Here is a 16,068-nt window from a genome sequence, read left to right on the forward strand (position 1 = left end):
ACATTTGAGAAGAGATCTTTAAACAATTTCTAGTAAGAAAATATAATGAATTGAAAGGTTAACTCAGCAGGAAAAAAAAGTTACAATGAAAATATTTAGAAGCAAAAATCAAGAAGTGCCCAGGCAGTCTTGGCAACAAAAAATTATATGGGAAATGCTTGTATATCTTCTAAGTAACCACTCCCACGTAAATAAACCAAACTTAGGTAAACTAATGCTAAATGCAGGTTGTTCTGCTTCTACTAGTATCCAATTAGCATTTTATGAACAGAGATGTATTTCCAAAAGTGGTCAATGTCCCAGCTCTTCAACGTCATCATAGCGTGTATCTTCAAAGGCAGGGGATGAACGTGTCTCAGCCTCAGAGGTCCTGTTTCCTGACACATTAGGACTCCAGTCTGAAAATGTGAAGGGAAGGACACTAAGATAAAAGCACATCCTGTATGTATCACCTTTACATGGTTGTGCAGCTGGCAATGAAAGTTGTCATTGTTGTCTCTTCCAGAAATTAGAATCTTTAATGTGTGTGGCCGTGAAAGGCCTGAGAAATGCTTGTCTCATCCTGCCTCCTGCTACGTGTACACATATCCAAAGATTAAGCTTGCTGTTCCCAGAAAACAGGTCACTGATTTAACTTTAAACACTTCTAATAAACACAATTCTTCAAAATCTGTAGATAACCCAAGTCTTTTTTACTTAATCACAGAATCACGGAATGGTAGAGGTTGGAAGGGACCTCTAGAGATCATCTAGTCCAACTCCCCTGCTAAAGCAGGGTTCACTTCAATCAGATCACACAGGAATGGATCCAGATGGGTTTAAAACCTTCAGACGAGACTCCACAGCCCTCCCTGGGCAGCCTGTGCCAGGGCTTCTTTGCCTCAAAGTAAAGAGGTCTCTTCTGACATTCAAGTGGAACTTGTTGTATTCCATCTTGTGCCTGCTACCCCTTGTCCTGACACTGGGCACTACAGGAAAAAATACTCAACCCATCCTCTGGACACGTGCCCTTTAGATATTTCTAAATGTTGATTACAGTCTCCTGTCACCCTTCTCCAGACTGAACAGCCCCAGGTCTCGCAACTTTTCCTCACAACAGATGCTCCAGTCCCCTGATCATCTTTGGAGCCCTTAAGTGTACTGGCTCATGTGTTACATGCCACTTAAATTTGCCACACTGCAAATTTATTAGATGTGTCCTTGTTTAATGCCACAAATGTGCTCTGCTCTGGCTGCTGTAGTGCTATCACAGGAGGGTGCTCAGCCCATTGTGTTTGCCCACTCATTACATGTAACTCACCTTCCTGATTGAGGGTTGATATTGCCCACAAAGGTATGCGACTTACTATCAGTTATGGGGCAAGAACATTTTGGGATTATAGACAATTTACAATGGTCTTCTTAGGAGAGGAAACAAAAGCACAGAGGCTGTTATCAGTGTAGTTTGGGGAGGAACAAACATTGTGAAGTGGAATGTTAAAGGGATAAAAGGGACTGATAGGTAAACAGGATGCTGGCCAGTTTGGTTATGCCCTGTATCATGGCGGCTGTGGGGGGGGGGGGGGTGTGTGTGTGTGTGTGTGTGTGTGTTGTGGATGTTAGTGTGGGTGTGCGAAGTAGCTGGAAAGGTTGTCTAAGCCTAGTGACTATTGGAAATATAGTGTTTGTGTATGGGTCTGTGGGCCTACAAGGTTAGTACATGCAGGTGCCAGCAACTTCAGCAACTTAGGATCCAGGGTCAGCTGCTGGATAGACTGCCTAAGGGCAACTATTGGAGGAATCCATAATGTGTGTGTATATAAACTATTTTCCACTTGCATCTTGGTCAGCAAGAGGAGGAGGACGAGACCATTGGTGCTGCTTGTGCTTGAGTGCTTTTCTGACTGTGTTAGCTCTAAAAGCCAGCCCTGTGTATCTGCATATATGTATTATATGTGTGTGTGTGTGCACATGCCTACACATACTCAGCCTCTCTACTGGCTGATCTAAGGACATGGAACCTTCATCAAACTACCAGAATTAGCAACCCTTAGTGTATTCTAACTTTTAGAAGACAAACAAGAGATCAGAGAGTTGAGTATACTTCAACTATACACAGTTTTTGCAAAGAGCAAATTTTGTTGATACAATGGAGCCCTTTGTATGAAGTCAGTAAGTGATGTTCACAAAGACACTGAGAATTCATCTAAATAAGACAGAAATGTATACAACTTTACACATAATGTTAAAATAAATATAATCATGGGCTGTTAAAAAAAAATCTCTAATGTTTCTCTAATCACTTTGAGTCCTGAAATATTTTGATTATTTTTCATGTCTTCAGTCTCTCAAATATATTTATCATTATCCCAGAAGGTAATGCTGGTCAGAGCAACAGAAAAAAAGAAAAGGATATCTTAAATATTTTTTTTGCTAATGATTTCTGAATTAGATTGGCCTCATGAAATTCAGTGCTGGCATGAAAACCAACCTGAACCCATCCTCAAGGCACAATCCTCTGTCTTTAAGAACCCACAGAAAACGAGCTTTGAAGGACTGGGACAACATGAGCAACATATGCTTATTTTTAAGATGGTCTATGTGGGAAAAGAAACGAGATTAGGAGTCACAGAAAGTTCAACTTCAGAAAGATATGAGAACAAATAAGCTACTTGTCAGGAAGTCAGGAAGAGGGGTTGGACTAGATGATCTCTAGAGATCCCTTCCAACCCCTGCTATTCTGTGATTCTGTGAAACAGAAGAACAGGTAGATAACAGATAACATGGATTTGTCAAAAATAAGTCACACCAGATACGTATGATTTTTCTTTTTGATTATCTAAAAGTGTCTTATCTTATAAGTGAGTAAAGCAAACTGTCACTCCACTCACAAGATTTTTTCTATAAGTAAACTAGAGAAATACCGTCTAACTGAAACCTCGGTAGACTGGGTGCAGATTCAGTAAAAAATCGTATTCTTAGTGTAGCTCACTGTATCAGGTAAGATTCTTTGACAGTCCTAAATACAGCTAAGTATTTGTATTAAATCCTAAGAGAAAAAACACATGTTCTTATTACATTTTCCTGATTATAACATTCCATACTATAATTCAAATAATCCTGGCAAAATTTTGATCAACATAGAGTCAAATCTATTAAGACCATAGATGAAGAGAAAAACAATGAACTGTATGATTAGAAGGATTGGTGTCTAATGGTATACAGTATTTTACAAAGCAGGATCTGAAGTTGCATCAGACTTAGGTTAGGCCACAGGCAAGAATTTTGTAGCTGGAAAGACACTATGGGTAAACATTATCTGCAAAGGTTGTGGAAACACTGCTGCTGGATGGCTGTAAGAACAGAATATCAAACATCTGACCTACAGTCTTTGTGTATGTAGTAGTGTTCCTTCCTGATAGCAATTAGGTAAAACCTAGGTGATCCCTTCAGTTACCCTCTACCTTGATTTTCCCTGTGTTCAGTATGGTAACTATAGATTATGAAAACTTACAGTACTGCTTTTCTGACCTCACCTGTCTGTGAATCCTTGTTTCTGTCACTTTCTTCAAGAATCCCAATGTTTTCCTGATTATTCTGCCCAGAAAGAGAAGCATCTTTAGGTCCAGGAGCTTCTGTCACATCATCATAACCATCTTCCAGGGCATTTCCAGGAAGTGAAGAGACTTCTGAAACAGTACAGGTATTAATTACCACAAGGAAAGGTCTTACACTAGAGAAGGCATTAGCTAATGATGCAGCAATAAAAGCCTGTAATACTGACATTGTCAAAATGGTGATGAACAATAATATATCAGGAATTGTCCTGAGGACCTTAATGGTCCACTAATGGCTTTATATTGTTGTAACAAGTAGAAAGCAAAAATTAAGATGAAGGAGGGACAGGACAGGGAAGAAGACTTAGAGGAGGAGGCAGTTAGTGACAAGGTTTACTTCAGAATAACATTCCTCCATTTCATGATTGCACAATGACAAATTGCTCTTTGTTTATCTCTGTGTAGCATCTGCTTCCTTTTCTTTTCATTACTTTTACCACTTTCTGTTAAATTTCTCTGAAATGGTCTAGCTGAGTAGCCACCCTTGGCTGTTTGCCTGTGGACATGGGGCTACAAATTTCAACCAAACCTTTAGAGAAAAATATCTGTGGTTCTGCTTCTCTTTTCCATGCTCAACATCAGCTCTCCCATCCTGTCTTTACAGGAAAGGAGTTTCATTTTTGTGGCTCTCCTCCAAACCCACTACAACAGCTCCATGCCTTTTGTGTGCTAAGGGCTGAATGCAATACCATAGGCAGAGTCTCACCAGAGTGGAGTTGGGGGCAGAGTCCCCTCCCTTGACCTACTGGCTGTACTTTTTATTCAGGTCAGGATGTGAGCTTCAAGTGTACTTGAGCTTTTCTGACCTTCAAGTGTACATGGCTGGCTCATGCCACTTGTTACCCACCAGGATCCCCTAGTCCTTCTCCACAGGGCTGCTCTCCCGGCCTGTACTGATCCTGTGGGCTGCCCCAACCCAGGTGCAGGACCTGGCACTTGGCCCTGTGAACTTCATGAGATAAGGTTCACATTGGCCCAGTTCTCAAGCCTTTCAAGGTCTCTCTGGATGGCACTGCTTCCCTCATGCTTATCAACTGCACCACTCAGCTTGACGTCATCTGCAAACTTGATGAAGGTTCCCTCAAACTCACAACTTATGTCATTAATAAGGATATTGAACAGTAGTGGTCCCAGGAGGGACCCCTGAGGGACAGTGCTTGTTAATGATTGACATTTGGACATTGAGCTGTTGACTGCAAATTTTTGGATGTGGCCAGCCAGCCAATTCCTTATCCACTGAATAGTCCACCCACCAAACTCAGTTCTGTGAGCAGCCAGATACCCTAGGGGCGGCTAGCTCTGTGATCTGTATTTAACTAGAATCAGTCCCTCAGAGTTTATTAGTTGTCACTGATTTCTGGTATGGACAATCAAATAATACATGCATAAAATTGAAAGTCAAAAGTCAAACTCAATCAAAGCACTATTTAACTTTATGCCTAGTACTCAATATTCAATCAGAATAAGAAAAAGCTACGTTATTTGGAATAAGTATCTTTTTGGTAAGTATTTTAAAGCAAGTATGGAAAGTAAAAGCTTTAGTTTAATTTTAAATAATAAAAACCTTAGCATAAGAAAAACAAGAGAAATGATAATTAAAAAAAATAGCACAGCAGAGTCTGGGATATGAGCAGCTGAGGTCCAAAACTTGTGTCTTTGGCAGTTGATGTCTCAGAGACCAGACAATAAGCAAGAGAGCTTTTTGATCAGCTGTAGGAAAATGCTAATCTTTTTCAAACACTTTATCTGCCTCAGCTTTTTTAATTTAAAAACCCCCACATTTGGCAAACTGCATTTTCTTCAGATCATTCAGATTAAAATTCCCTAATTAACTCTAGTCAGATGCCAACGTTCTTGACTTGGAGCATGTTTTTTCTCTGTCTTAATTCTCCTCATTTTCTCATCAATGAAGCAACAGCTTACAAGCTGTTACAGTTGCAGTTTCTGGGAGAAGCAGTTGCCAAATTGTTGGGTTCATGTGACTGGATCCTATGAAGAGTGCTATACTGCCAGTGAACATTTATTTTCAATTTCTCAGATAGAAGACTAGCATTTACATATAAGATGGTACGACACTCTTCCACCACAAGAATTAAACTGGAATTTTTGGTTCACACCAAAACATCACCAGTACACATGAAGTGAAGAAAACTTTTAGTCACCAATAATGTTTTGGAAATTAAAAACTACACTGTTTTGGGGTCTCTTTCTATGTGGGATCCCCATCTTCCATTACCTTGAGTTGTTCCAGGACCATTATCTTCATCACTGTCCCCACTATAAAACTGTGCCTTTGTTTTGGAACTCTCTGAGTAAAAATCTAGGCAAACAAGAAACAGTGATATCACATTAAACACTCCTTAGCTGCTAAGACTGTATCATGAGGAAAAGAGTAGGCAATACCATCCAAGTTCAACAGATTCTTGGGCAGTCAGAATTACTCCTGCAAGGTAAAAGGCCTGCAAGGTAAGGAATCCCTCAGGGGTCCCATTATACCTCTCATGGCTCATGAGGAAGGCAAGCCACAAGAGGAGAAATGTAGTGAACAGGAGGAAGCCTAAAAAGACACATGGCTGTGGGGAGGGATATGAATTATTCCTTTGTTCCCGCTTTAAATAATTGCAGCAGGATCCTTTTTTGTTTGTTTATAGATTGCTTGTTTCACCTATACTAGTCTATGCTCTACAGCTGCAGTGAGGCCAGCAGAAAATCAATTGTCCCCAGGAGAGGAACTGACAGAGTCTAGTGAGCAGGGAACCCCGCTCTTTAAATCTAGGAATTTTCAATATCCCAGAAGATTTGGGAGCTGCAAAGTATCAGAGTGGGATCTGGGCCACCAGGAGGAATTTCCCCTTGAAAAGAGTGAGATACACAGACCTGAGAGGCCAGTCACGCCCTGCTTGTCTCTCATCAGGTTATAGTCAATCTCTTCATAGACAACCTCAGAGAACGTGTCATAGGATGTTGGGGAACCTGAAAGTAAAAGCCAATGATCACTCAAACAGTCTCTGTTCATACTCAGGCTGGGATCGTGAAAAGGAGAAGTGACCTAAAGGGGTCTGCATGACCTGGTTGGTACTCAGAAAGTCACAGAGCGCTGTTGACTGAGGATAAGTATTGCTGAGCTCTTTCACTGCCAGACAGTAAGTAAAAATCTCAGTGTGGCAGCAGATGCCATTCATGTAATTCATTCAATGTCGTGCCATTCATCCCCCAGCTTCCCCAGCCAACTAAACACTCACCAGCCATTGTCAAGGTGGCGTTTTTTACCAGCCCTGAGGGACTCACCTCTCTGCCGTGCACTTCGTATCTGCCCAGCAAGAATGGCAAGGACCAGGCACAAAAGGGCACCCAGGATAATGCAGAGGATGACAGGCACTGAAATTCTTGTACTTTCTGTTGCAGGGCGACGGGGAGGGTCTGAATCAAAATGAAGAAGCAACAGGTAGAGAATCAGGTGACTCAAAGGTCTGCTTCTGTGTAGCCTCCTGCTGTACCTGTGGTAGCAGGATCAGGCAGGGCACTTGCTTCCCAGTTGTGGGTCCTGCCCAAGCAGCTAGAATTCAGCAGATGGCAGTAGTGCCACTGGGCTCTTCTTTACAAAAGACTGTGGGTAATGTTTACCGATGAGCTGGAATATATTGCTGATTTCCCTGCTATGCACTATCAGAGACAGTAATTCCTCGTTTAATGGAAGAAAGGGGGAAGAAGGAATGCTTTACCTGCTTTAGTGGGTGATACTGTTGTTTCTGTTATACCTACAAAGGCAAGACAAGTCCAGATTAAGGAAGAGGCAAGTGTGATAAATAGGGAGAACATCTTCACATCAGTTGTGAAGTTCCCGCAGTCAAAATTATGAAGGGACTAGTCTCTGGGATGTACAGCTGACATAATGTTCCTCTATCCAGCTCCTTTCCAGATCTATGTAATGAACCAAAGGACCAGCCACTAACCAGAGCAATTCACGGCAGCATCTTCCTTATGATCACAGTTTTTGCCAAGTGAGGGCTTGGTAGGACAGTCCCAGAGAGACGACTCTGTTCCTTCACAATGCACCTTCTCCAACCAGATGGGTCCAGTCCCTTCCCCAAAGGCAGCTTCACTCAGAGCAGACACAGCAGATCCACAGCCCAGCTGCCTACATACAACATTTGCATCTGCTGTGTCCCAGGAATCATCACAGATTGTTCCCCAAAAACCTTGGTGCCAAATCTCCACTCTGCCTGAGCATCCATCCTCGCCTCCTATGACTCGTAACTTCTCCCTGTCTGCAAAACACAGAAACCTTCTGTATTGCTGAAACAGAAGATCTGTAGACCAATAAGGAGAAACAAAGAAGCAGAGGTACCTGAACAACTTGTAGAGTTAGGGCACTCAGCAAATGTGGCTGGAGGGATTGTCTCTTTTCTTCCTGCAGAATTTAAATACCAAAGTAAATAATGGGATTATTCTCTGAAAAGAACAAGGGAATATAAAATGTATGAGAATTAACCATCAAGTTATTTTTTTCCTATAATATGTGTATAGCCTGTTTAGTACTTGGTGGATCTCTGTTTGGCTGTTGCTGTGAATTTAATAACCTTTCTGATGACTGTGCTTTTTTTATTCTTCTATGAGACAGATGCAATCCCTTTCAAGAGATCTGAATGTCATCTAAAATTTCTTTATGTTATAGTGGAAACCCACAGGTATGAAACAGTGTCATAAGAGCAGGCACTAGAAATGGACCTTTAGAACTGAACTAATTCGTACGCTTGACCATGGCTATGTGCATGCATGCGTATACATGCACCTATGCACTGATATGCCTCCATATGTGTAGAAACACATACATGCCTCTAGACTTCTTTAAAGTCTGATCCTAGCTCAGATCTCACAGACTGACTGTGTATCGTAGATTTTTGCTGTAAAAATATGCAATGGAACCATCCAATCAGGGACTTCTTTGGGGTTTCCTCTGGATAACTCGACTTGGTGACACTGATGTAATTTTAATTTGCTCATTTACATCAAAGATATAGGTAAAGAAAAAGGTGCTATTTCCATGCATAGGTTTATATATATATATCTAGGCAGTCCTATAAAGATGCATTTCTAATTACCAGTGCAAGAAATGTGGGTCTCTTCTGCTCGGTTATCACATGACTGAGGATCCCAGGGGTCTGATTGACATTGCCAGAGAGAGCTATGTTGCTCAGTACACTCAATGTGGTCCAGCCATGTGGGCCCAAAACCTCTGCCGTATTTGAAGTCTTTTTCAATTTCCCCACCATTTCCGCAGTTCAGGTGTTTGCATACAGTTATTGCAGTGAGTTGAGACATACGATTGGAGCAAACACTCCCCCATGTCCCATTGTAGAAAACTTCTAGCCGACCAGCACAGTCATTGCCATTCACCAGCCTCAAAGCCAGGAACTCTAGAAGTAAAGACATAAAAATGTAGTTAGAGGGGCCTGATTCTGCCTGGAACTTGACTATGATGAGTGAAATCCAGAATCTATTAGCAATCCTGTTCATCACTCTGGATGAGAAAGTGCCAGAGGAAATCACTCTAAAAGTGACAAGCACTTCAAAAGTCACGTAGTGATCATCTCTGGTTATCCAGCACTTGCTAGCATCTACATCAACAAACAGCAGTGACGGCCACTCCCGACAGTCACAGGCATATTTCTTTGGTGTGCTGAAACACAGTTGCCAGGTGTTTCTCTGACTTACTGAAGTTTTGGTGTGCAAACTTTACAATAATTTCAGAGCTATCTGGAATGGCTCCCCTGCACAAGCCCAGGGCAGCTTTGCAGCTTCTGGTGACCAAGACCCTGCCAGTTGTAGCCAACACATTTCACCCCTTATCTCTGTGAAACACCTATTTAAGAAGGGTTTGAACATAAATCCATTCTAAACTCTACCATCATCATAGTCATAAAATACATGCATTATAAACCTTACCCTTAGTCCCAGACAACAGATATTGCTATTGTAACAATGTGCACATATAGTGAATAAAATGCTACTTCTCATTCTGGGAAACACACTGTAGGAGTTAACATCATACCAATCTCAACATATATTTGTTACAAGCTTCAGACCTTGACCCTGCAAAACACATGAACAAGAATGTAATTTATGAGGTAAAGTAAGGTTACTCTATTTTATTTACTTTATGTAAAGACACACATTTCATTGTTCTTTTTCCAAAGATCAGCGGGTAAGTACATCCTGCTTTTCAAACAATACAGACCATTTTCCTTAGGGATTCCAACTGTTGCAGGCTTCCCAATCCAAGCATCCTCATGTCTGGCTGGTACTTTATCTCCCAAATGAACTTAGGTTTTCTTCTGGGCTGCATGAGTTTAACTGAATTGTTGCACAGATCTGCTTTTCCATCTGCCTGGCAATGGGCCCAATCTACTAACCCTTGAATGGTTCTATTTTTGTATTTACTTACATTGTCTGTTTCCTGCCTCAGCAACATTCCACAATACCAACAGGTCTCACCAGGTCAAAGTAGAGAGGGAGAAGAACCTCTTTCCACCAGCTGGCTACACTCTTCTTGATGCATCCCCTTCTTGGCCACAAGGGCACATTACTGGCTCATGTTCAGTTTATTATCAACCAGGACTCCCAGGTCTCTCTCTGCAGAGCTGCTCTCCAGCAGGTCAGTCCCCAGCCTTTACTGGTGCTTGGGGTTGTTCCTCCTGAGGTGCAGGACTCTGCACTTGTCCTTGTTGAACCTCATGAGGTTCCTCTCTGTCCAACTCTCAAGCTGGTTGACATCCTGCTGAATGGCAGCACAGCTTTCTGGGGAATCAGCCAGTCCTCCCAGTTTGGTGCCATCAGTGAACTTGCTGAGGGTACACTCTATCCCCTTATCCAGGTTGTTGATGAAGATGTTGAGCAAGACTGGCCCCAGAACCAATCCCTGTGGAACTCCACTGGCCACAGGCCTCCAACTCAATTCTGTGCTATTGATCACCACCCTCTGGGCTCTGTCATTCAGCCAGCTCTCGATCCACCTCACTGTCCACTCATCCAACTGACACTGCTTGAGCTTTCTGATGAGGATGTTATAGGAGACAGTGTCGAAAGCCTTGCTGAAGTCAAGGTAGATGACATCTGATTCTTAGACAAAAAAATACCCATGCTCCCTGCCACTGGTGTTCTTCCCTATCACCTCCCACTCCAACAAGTTCTATCTCACTTCTTTACCATCTGTTTACACATAGTTGCCCACTTCCCTCTGTCCCCAACAATGGGTATGCCATTTACACAACACTACAAGAAGACAAATTGCCAGTATCAGAACTAAGGCTTCTCTGGAGCTTCAAAGTCACTACAGGGTACTGTAGGGCACTACAGGACACTATCTACTCCCAGGACATGCCAGGTACTACAGAATGTCTCCCACATTTACTATCTGTTGTCATGTCCAAAACAGTTTCTACTTCAGAAATTTAACTTTATTTTCATTCGTGCACTTCATCTTAGCTTTCAGTTGTTGCTTTGAGTAATGAGGGAAAAAAAAGAGAAAAATTTATCAATGTAACAAATAGGAAACCTCTTCGACCCATTCCTTTAGTCCTAATTTCCTTTGTTTTTCCTCCTTCAGCGAGGGTAATAATGCAAGAGGTCAGGTTTTTTTTCTGCTTCTTTGTGCTTCATTTTCCTCTACGTCAGCCTGGATACTCACAGGGCTTGTATTTACTCCTTATGGGCTATCCAAAGGCTGTAGTCTCTTCAGAGTTTGCACCTCTTCCATTGTGGATCCTCCACAGGCTACAGTCCCTTCAGGGTTTGTATCTGCTCCATCATGTACCCTCCACAGGTGGCGGTCCCTTCAGGGGTGTATGTCTTCCAGCATAGCTTATACACAGGCCACAGCCTTCTCAGAGGTATACCTCATCTGTCATGGAAAACATGTCTCTAACCATGTTCCCAGCAGTGTCTTTTTCCACTTCTCTTTCATTTCTTCTCTCTATTGCAACTGCTGCTTTGTCTTAAATATACATTAGCAGAGCCACCATATATTCCTCTATTAGTTGCTGCTTTGTAACACAATGTTGCCATTGGTTTCAGTCAGCTGTAACTGGCTATAATGGGCACATGGCAGTTGGTGACCTCCTCCTTATTCTCTCCTCCTCCTGCTCAAGGAACACCCACAGCCCCTTGCTGCGGAAATCTTTACATAAACCTTTTCATTTACCTCCCAAATATCCCACTCCACCACACTTCTGTGTTTATTAACATAAAATAAGGGTTTGTGTAGACCCTTTGGATCTTGGTGGGACCAAGGAGTTGTGCTGACCAGCTATGCTTGTAGTTAAGAGAACAAGAGGCTTTCCAAGCAAGTCTCTGCTAATTCTGTTTCCCCTTTCAACCCACAGGCTTAGAAAATGATTTTCTGAACACACCTGAGCACAGGACTCCAGCATCCTCTTTGTGTCTGCAATTGTGGTGGCCCCATGGCCTAGAGACACATGTCCAGAGATCAGATTCAGCTCCAGTGCAGTTCACATCATCCAGCCAGATCTGTCCTGAGCCTTCACCATAATGAGCAGAGGCAAATGCTTTGATGGCATGTCCACATCCTAGCTGTTTGCAAACAACATTAGCATCTGATAGATCCCAGTTATCATCACAGATGGTGCCCCAGATGCCATCATGATAAATCTCTACTCTCCCAGCACAGCGTTTTGTTCCATTCACCAGCCTTATCTGTTTGCTACCTGCAGGAAGAAAACCCAGCTGTCAACATGCAATATAGCAATAATGCACAGAGGTCAGGGTAATCCTATATGTTTAAAACACTTATAAGGCATCATGTTCTTGTTATATTCCAGTTCTTCTGTTATGGCTTCTTGGGTACAACTCCTGTGATGCTAAAACTGCATAATGGGAAAGGCCTGCTCCTGCATCAGGTAAATGCTGCAAACAAGGAGTGTCTAGTCATACTAAGTATATAAAGATATCATCTTCTACCAGAAAGCTGGGGAAGTAGTTTGCTATCTAAACTCCTTTAGTCAGAAAGAGACAGTTTTTGTCATATATGGGTTACAAAGTTAAGAGAAGGGTACAAACAGTTCTAATTTACTTTAGAAAGGCTGCAGGTATCCATAAAGATAGAAATGTCACAAAATAAAACCTATTACCTCCCAAGTGATAATCAGAATGTGTGGGAGTCATGGTCAAATTAGCATTGTTAAGGCTTCTGTATTCTATTGTTTCTTTTTTATTCTGCAAGACAAATTCTTTAAGAAATTTAGGTGAAGAAAGCATTCTGTAAATTATACTTGCTTCCTTAACTATCATTTGTTCAGACCCAAACGGACATGTTCCTATGTGACTTGATCTAGGTGGACCTGCTTCTGCAGGGAGATTGGACTACATGATCTCTGGAGGTCCCTTCCAACCCCTACCATTCTATGATTCTGTGATACACAAGCAGATGGGTATCACAAGTTCTGACCCATGTCTATTTAGGATCTGGTGAGAACACAGCACAAGGTGGGCTAGAGGAAACCCTAGGAAACATTCTGAACCTTTCACACAGTAACTCACCTGAGCAAATAACACCAACGTCTTCAGCAACTCCAGTTGGCACTGTCTGAGATTGAGAGGTCTTACAGAGCATCAGCTGAGTCTCATTTCCAGCACACTGGACACTTCTTAAGCCAACAAGACCTATGCCTCGCTGAGACCTTGGAAGGTAGTAGGCTTTCTCAGCAATTCCACACTGGAGCTGTCTGCATACCACATGAGCATCCTTAATGTCCCAGTCATCATCCAGAACTCTACTCCACAAGCCATGGAGTGAGACCTCAAGTCGTCCATCACAGCGGCTCTCACCACCAGAGAGTCTGAGTGATTCAGCAAGACCTGGGCTCAAGAGAAGTGTAAAATGTGTTGAGTAACATCTACTGTTTTTAATCGTAGTAGAAATGACATGCAGATAGATGGAAGACAAGTTTCTATGTCAGTAAAAATATGGGTCTCACCACTGATTAAGGAGAGAGCCTCTCAAGGCTCTGTTTGTGGTTTTGCACACAAGGGTCTGCAATGGGAAGAGAGAAAGCTTCCCCAGCTCAAAAACTAGATCCTGTGAGGAGTCAGGAACACCTAAACAATGTGAATCCCTTTACTAAATGAAGTTTCTATGTTGAAACCAAAATTGGAGAGGTGAGGATTAGGAAAGGGCATTAAACGCAGGCTGACATACTAGCCTTGCTTGGCAGAGTGAGATCACTAACACTGCTTTGGTCTAAAGTTTCACTATCCTTAAAAGGCCACTCCTGACTTACCTGAGCAAATAACTGTGGCTGCTTCTCTGGCTGAACAGGTTGGATTGCCCAAAGTCACTTGAGCACAATCCCACAGGCAGGACTCTGTCCCTGCACAATGAAAAGCATCTCTCCATACAAGCCCATTCCCATCCACAAAACGATCTCCTGTCTGGATTGACTTTGCATAGCCACAGTTTAGTTGATGACAGAAAACGTTGGCAGCTTGCAAATTCCAGTGGGAGCGGCAGAGTCTTCCCCACGTGTCTCCATGGCGGATCTCCACCCTGCCAGAGCATGTGCTGCCATTCACCAACCTGCCCCCAGGACACCCTGAACATAAGAGAAAGTGAATACTGAGAGGTCACGTTCTTAAATGCTCATAGGCATGACCTGAAGAGACTGATAAATGGAGAGAAGTTTTCCTCAGCATTCCGTAGTAAAAATGAGTCTGCTGGGCCACCGAAACTTCCATATTCATAACTAAACTTCAGCCTACCCTTCTATCCACTGAGAATGACTAGAAATCAGGATCTGTTCCCCTTTGCAATTTTTAAAATCAGGACTCTAGGTTTCAGGGCTCTGGGTGAACCAATAGACCTTAATTGTTCTGACCAGCCTCAACCAGGGCCTCCATCTACACACCCTCAGGCTACTGGTCCAGGGTCTCACTTAAACCTGGAGCAAGCCTTCTGTCCTTATGTCAACTATGTGACTGGTGTAACTATCTCCATTTTTGTCTCCTGGTACTCCTGAAAATACTCCTGTATTTTTCAGTTGGACCCTACATCTGATTAATTACTTTGCATTGTCTGGAACTGTTCACAGACCTTCTTATCAATACCTCCTCTGTCCTCAGTGCAGGTGCTTTGGATTGTGTCTTAGTGGGTATGGACATTGCCTGTATTTGCCTCATCCTCTGCCTCCAGCTCATCCTAACTCATGGAACAGCCCTGTTCTCGCTGTTCCCTGAGACAAAGAGCCTTTCACAGAGAGCAGCTTTGTGGTACAGGTGAAGTGCAGCCTCAATTCCTGTAAATGCCTGTAGCAGCAAAAAAAGAGACAAAGCTTGTCTCCACAGATACTCTCACAATTTTGGGATCATATTTTTCTTCAAAGAAGGCATTTCAGTTCTCCTCTTAGACTTTTCTGCTGCTCACCTGAACATACCACGCGAGCATCTTTCCCAGTAGGGCACTCATCATGACCTAGCACACTCACAGGACAACCTCTCAGGCCTGAGATATTTTTCTTGCAGCTGAATGTGCCATTCCAGACAGATTCATTTCCTTTCCCAAAATACTGTCCATCTGGTATTAGTAGGGCAACTCCACAGTCCATCTGCTGGCAAAGGTCATTAGCAGCAGGGAGATCCCACAGGTAGTCACACAGGGTTCCCCACGTGCCTCCATGAAGAAGCTCTACTCTCCCTGAACATGTGGTACTGCCATTTGCCAGCCTGTATCCACCATAGCCTGTAGGAAGAATAAAAGAAGTTATCAGATTTGGGGTTTTGTGGTTTTTGTTTTCGTTTTTGTGTTAATGCATTGGAAATTTTAAGACAGATGTAGCTGCATGGAATTCGCTGCAAGGAACTAACTCTTGTTATGTCTCAGGTTACTGGGAAGCATGTTAGACCAGGTTGCTCATAAGCCAGATTTGGAAAAAAAGTCTTTATTGTCAGTGTTGTATCCTGCTGCTTTCTCCTCTCTCCACAATACTGCTGCTACTTTGCAATGTCTTTTCTTTCACTGGCAATTCCAATATTGCCTTGCATTTGGAGCGTGTGGGAAACAAAGAGTAGGAGCTAACAGTAGCACTCTCTCTTCCAGTAGCTGATCACCTCACATTACCTGGTAATCAGCATCTTCTTAGCAGTTCTTAGCTTTCATCCACACTATAGCATAAGGTTCTGAACACAACAGGCCATACCCATCAGCATATTTGCAATAATTTAAGTGCAGCTTGGGTAAGACTATGGGATCCTACTGTCAACCTCATGCAGTCCCTCTTGCTTCTCCACTGTTACTTCTTCCACTTGCTTGCTCCTTGCATTGTACTCCCCCTAATGAGACCTGAAATTCTACTCTGAGCTATGACTCTTGCAAGATGAAGGCAGGAGCCAAGACTTGTCAACTACTGATATCTTAACTGGGCTGTTTGGCTCCCATGTCTTCCCAGACAGCATTTGAGATCGC

The 16,068-nt window shown here is 42.7% G+C and overlaps 1 protein-coding gene across 13 annotated transcripts in view; it reads right to left on the minus strand.

The window, feature by feature from the left end:
* The window catches only part of LOC104564058 (scavenger receptor cysteine-rich type 1 protein M130), a 47,125-nt gene that overhangs the window by 2,151 nt on the left and 28,906 nt on the right, over positions 1-16,068 (minus strand). For 7 of the 13 annotated variants that reach the window (XM_062006522.1, XM_062006531.1, XM_062006496.1 and 4 more), the window contains 13 exons: positions 15,031-15,345; positions 13,892-14,203; positions 13,152-13,469; positions 12,005-12,319; positions 8,699-9,013; positions 7,945-8,007; positions 7,550-7,864; positions 7,319-7,354; positions 6,885-7,016; positions 6,474-6,569; positions 5,833-5,916; positions 3,516-3,668; positions 4-398 (listed from right to left, as the gene is read on the minus strand). In XM_062006522.1, coding sequence (XP_061862506.1) covers positions 292-398; positions 3,516-3,668; positions 5,833-5,916; positions 6,474-6,569; positions 6,885-7,016; positions 7,319-7,354; positions 7,550-7,864; positions 7,945-8,007; positions 8,699-9,013; positions 12,005-12,319; positions 13,152-13,469; positions 13,892-14,203; positions 15,031-15,345 — 2,561 coding nt within the window. In that variant the 3' untranslated portion in view covers positions 4-291. Of the gene's footprint in view, positions 1-3; positions 399-3,515; positions 3,669-5,832; positions 5,917-6,473; positions 6,570-6,884; positions 7,094-7,115; positions 7,204-7,318; positions 7,355-7,549; positions 7,865-7,944; positions 8,008-8,698; positions 9,014-12,004; positions 12,320-13,151; positions 13,470-13,891; positions 14,204-15,030; positions 15,346-16,068 lie in introns of those variants that run through there. The other 6 variants (XM_062006548.1, XM_062006479.1, XM_062006558.1 and 3 more) reach the window with 6 other exon arrangements.

This window comes from Colius striatus, chromosome 1, assembly GCF_028858725.1.
Source record: "Colius striatus isolate bColStr4 chromosome 1, bColStr4.1.hap1, whole genome shotgun sequence".
NCBI lineage: Eukaryota > Metazoa > Chordata > Aves > Coliiformes > Coliidae > Colius > Colius striatus.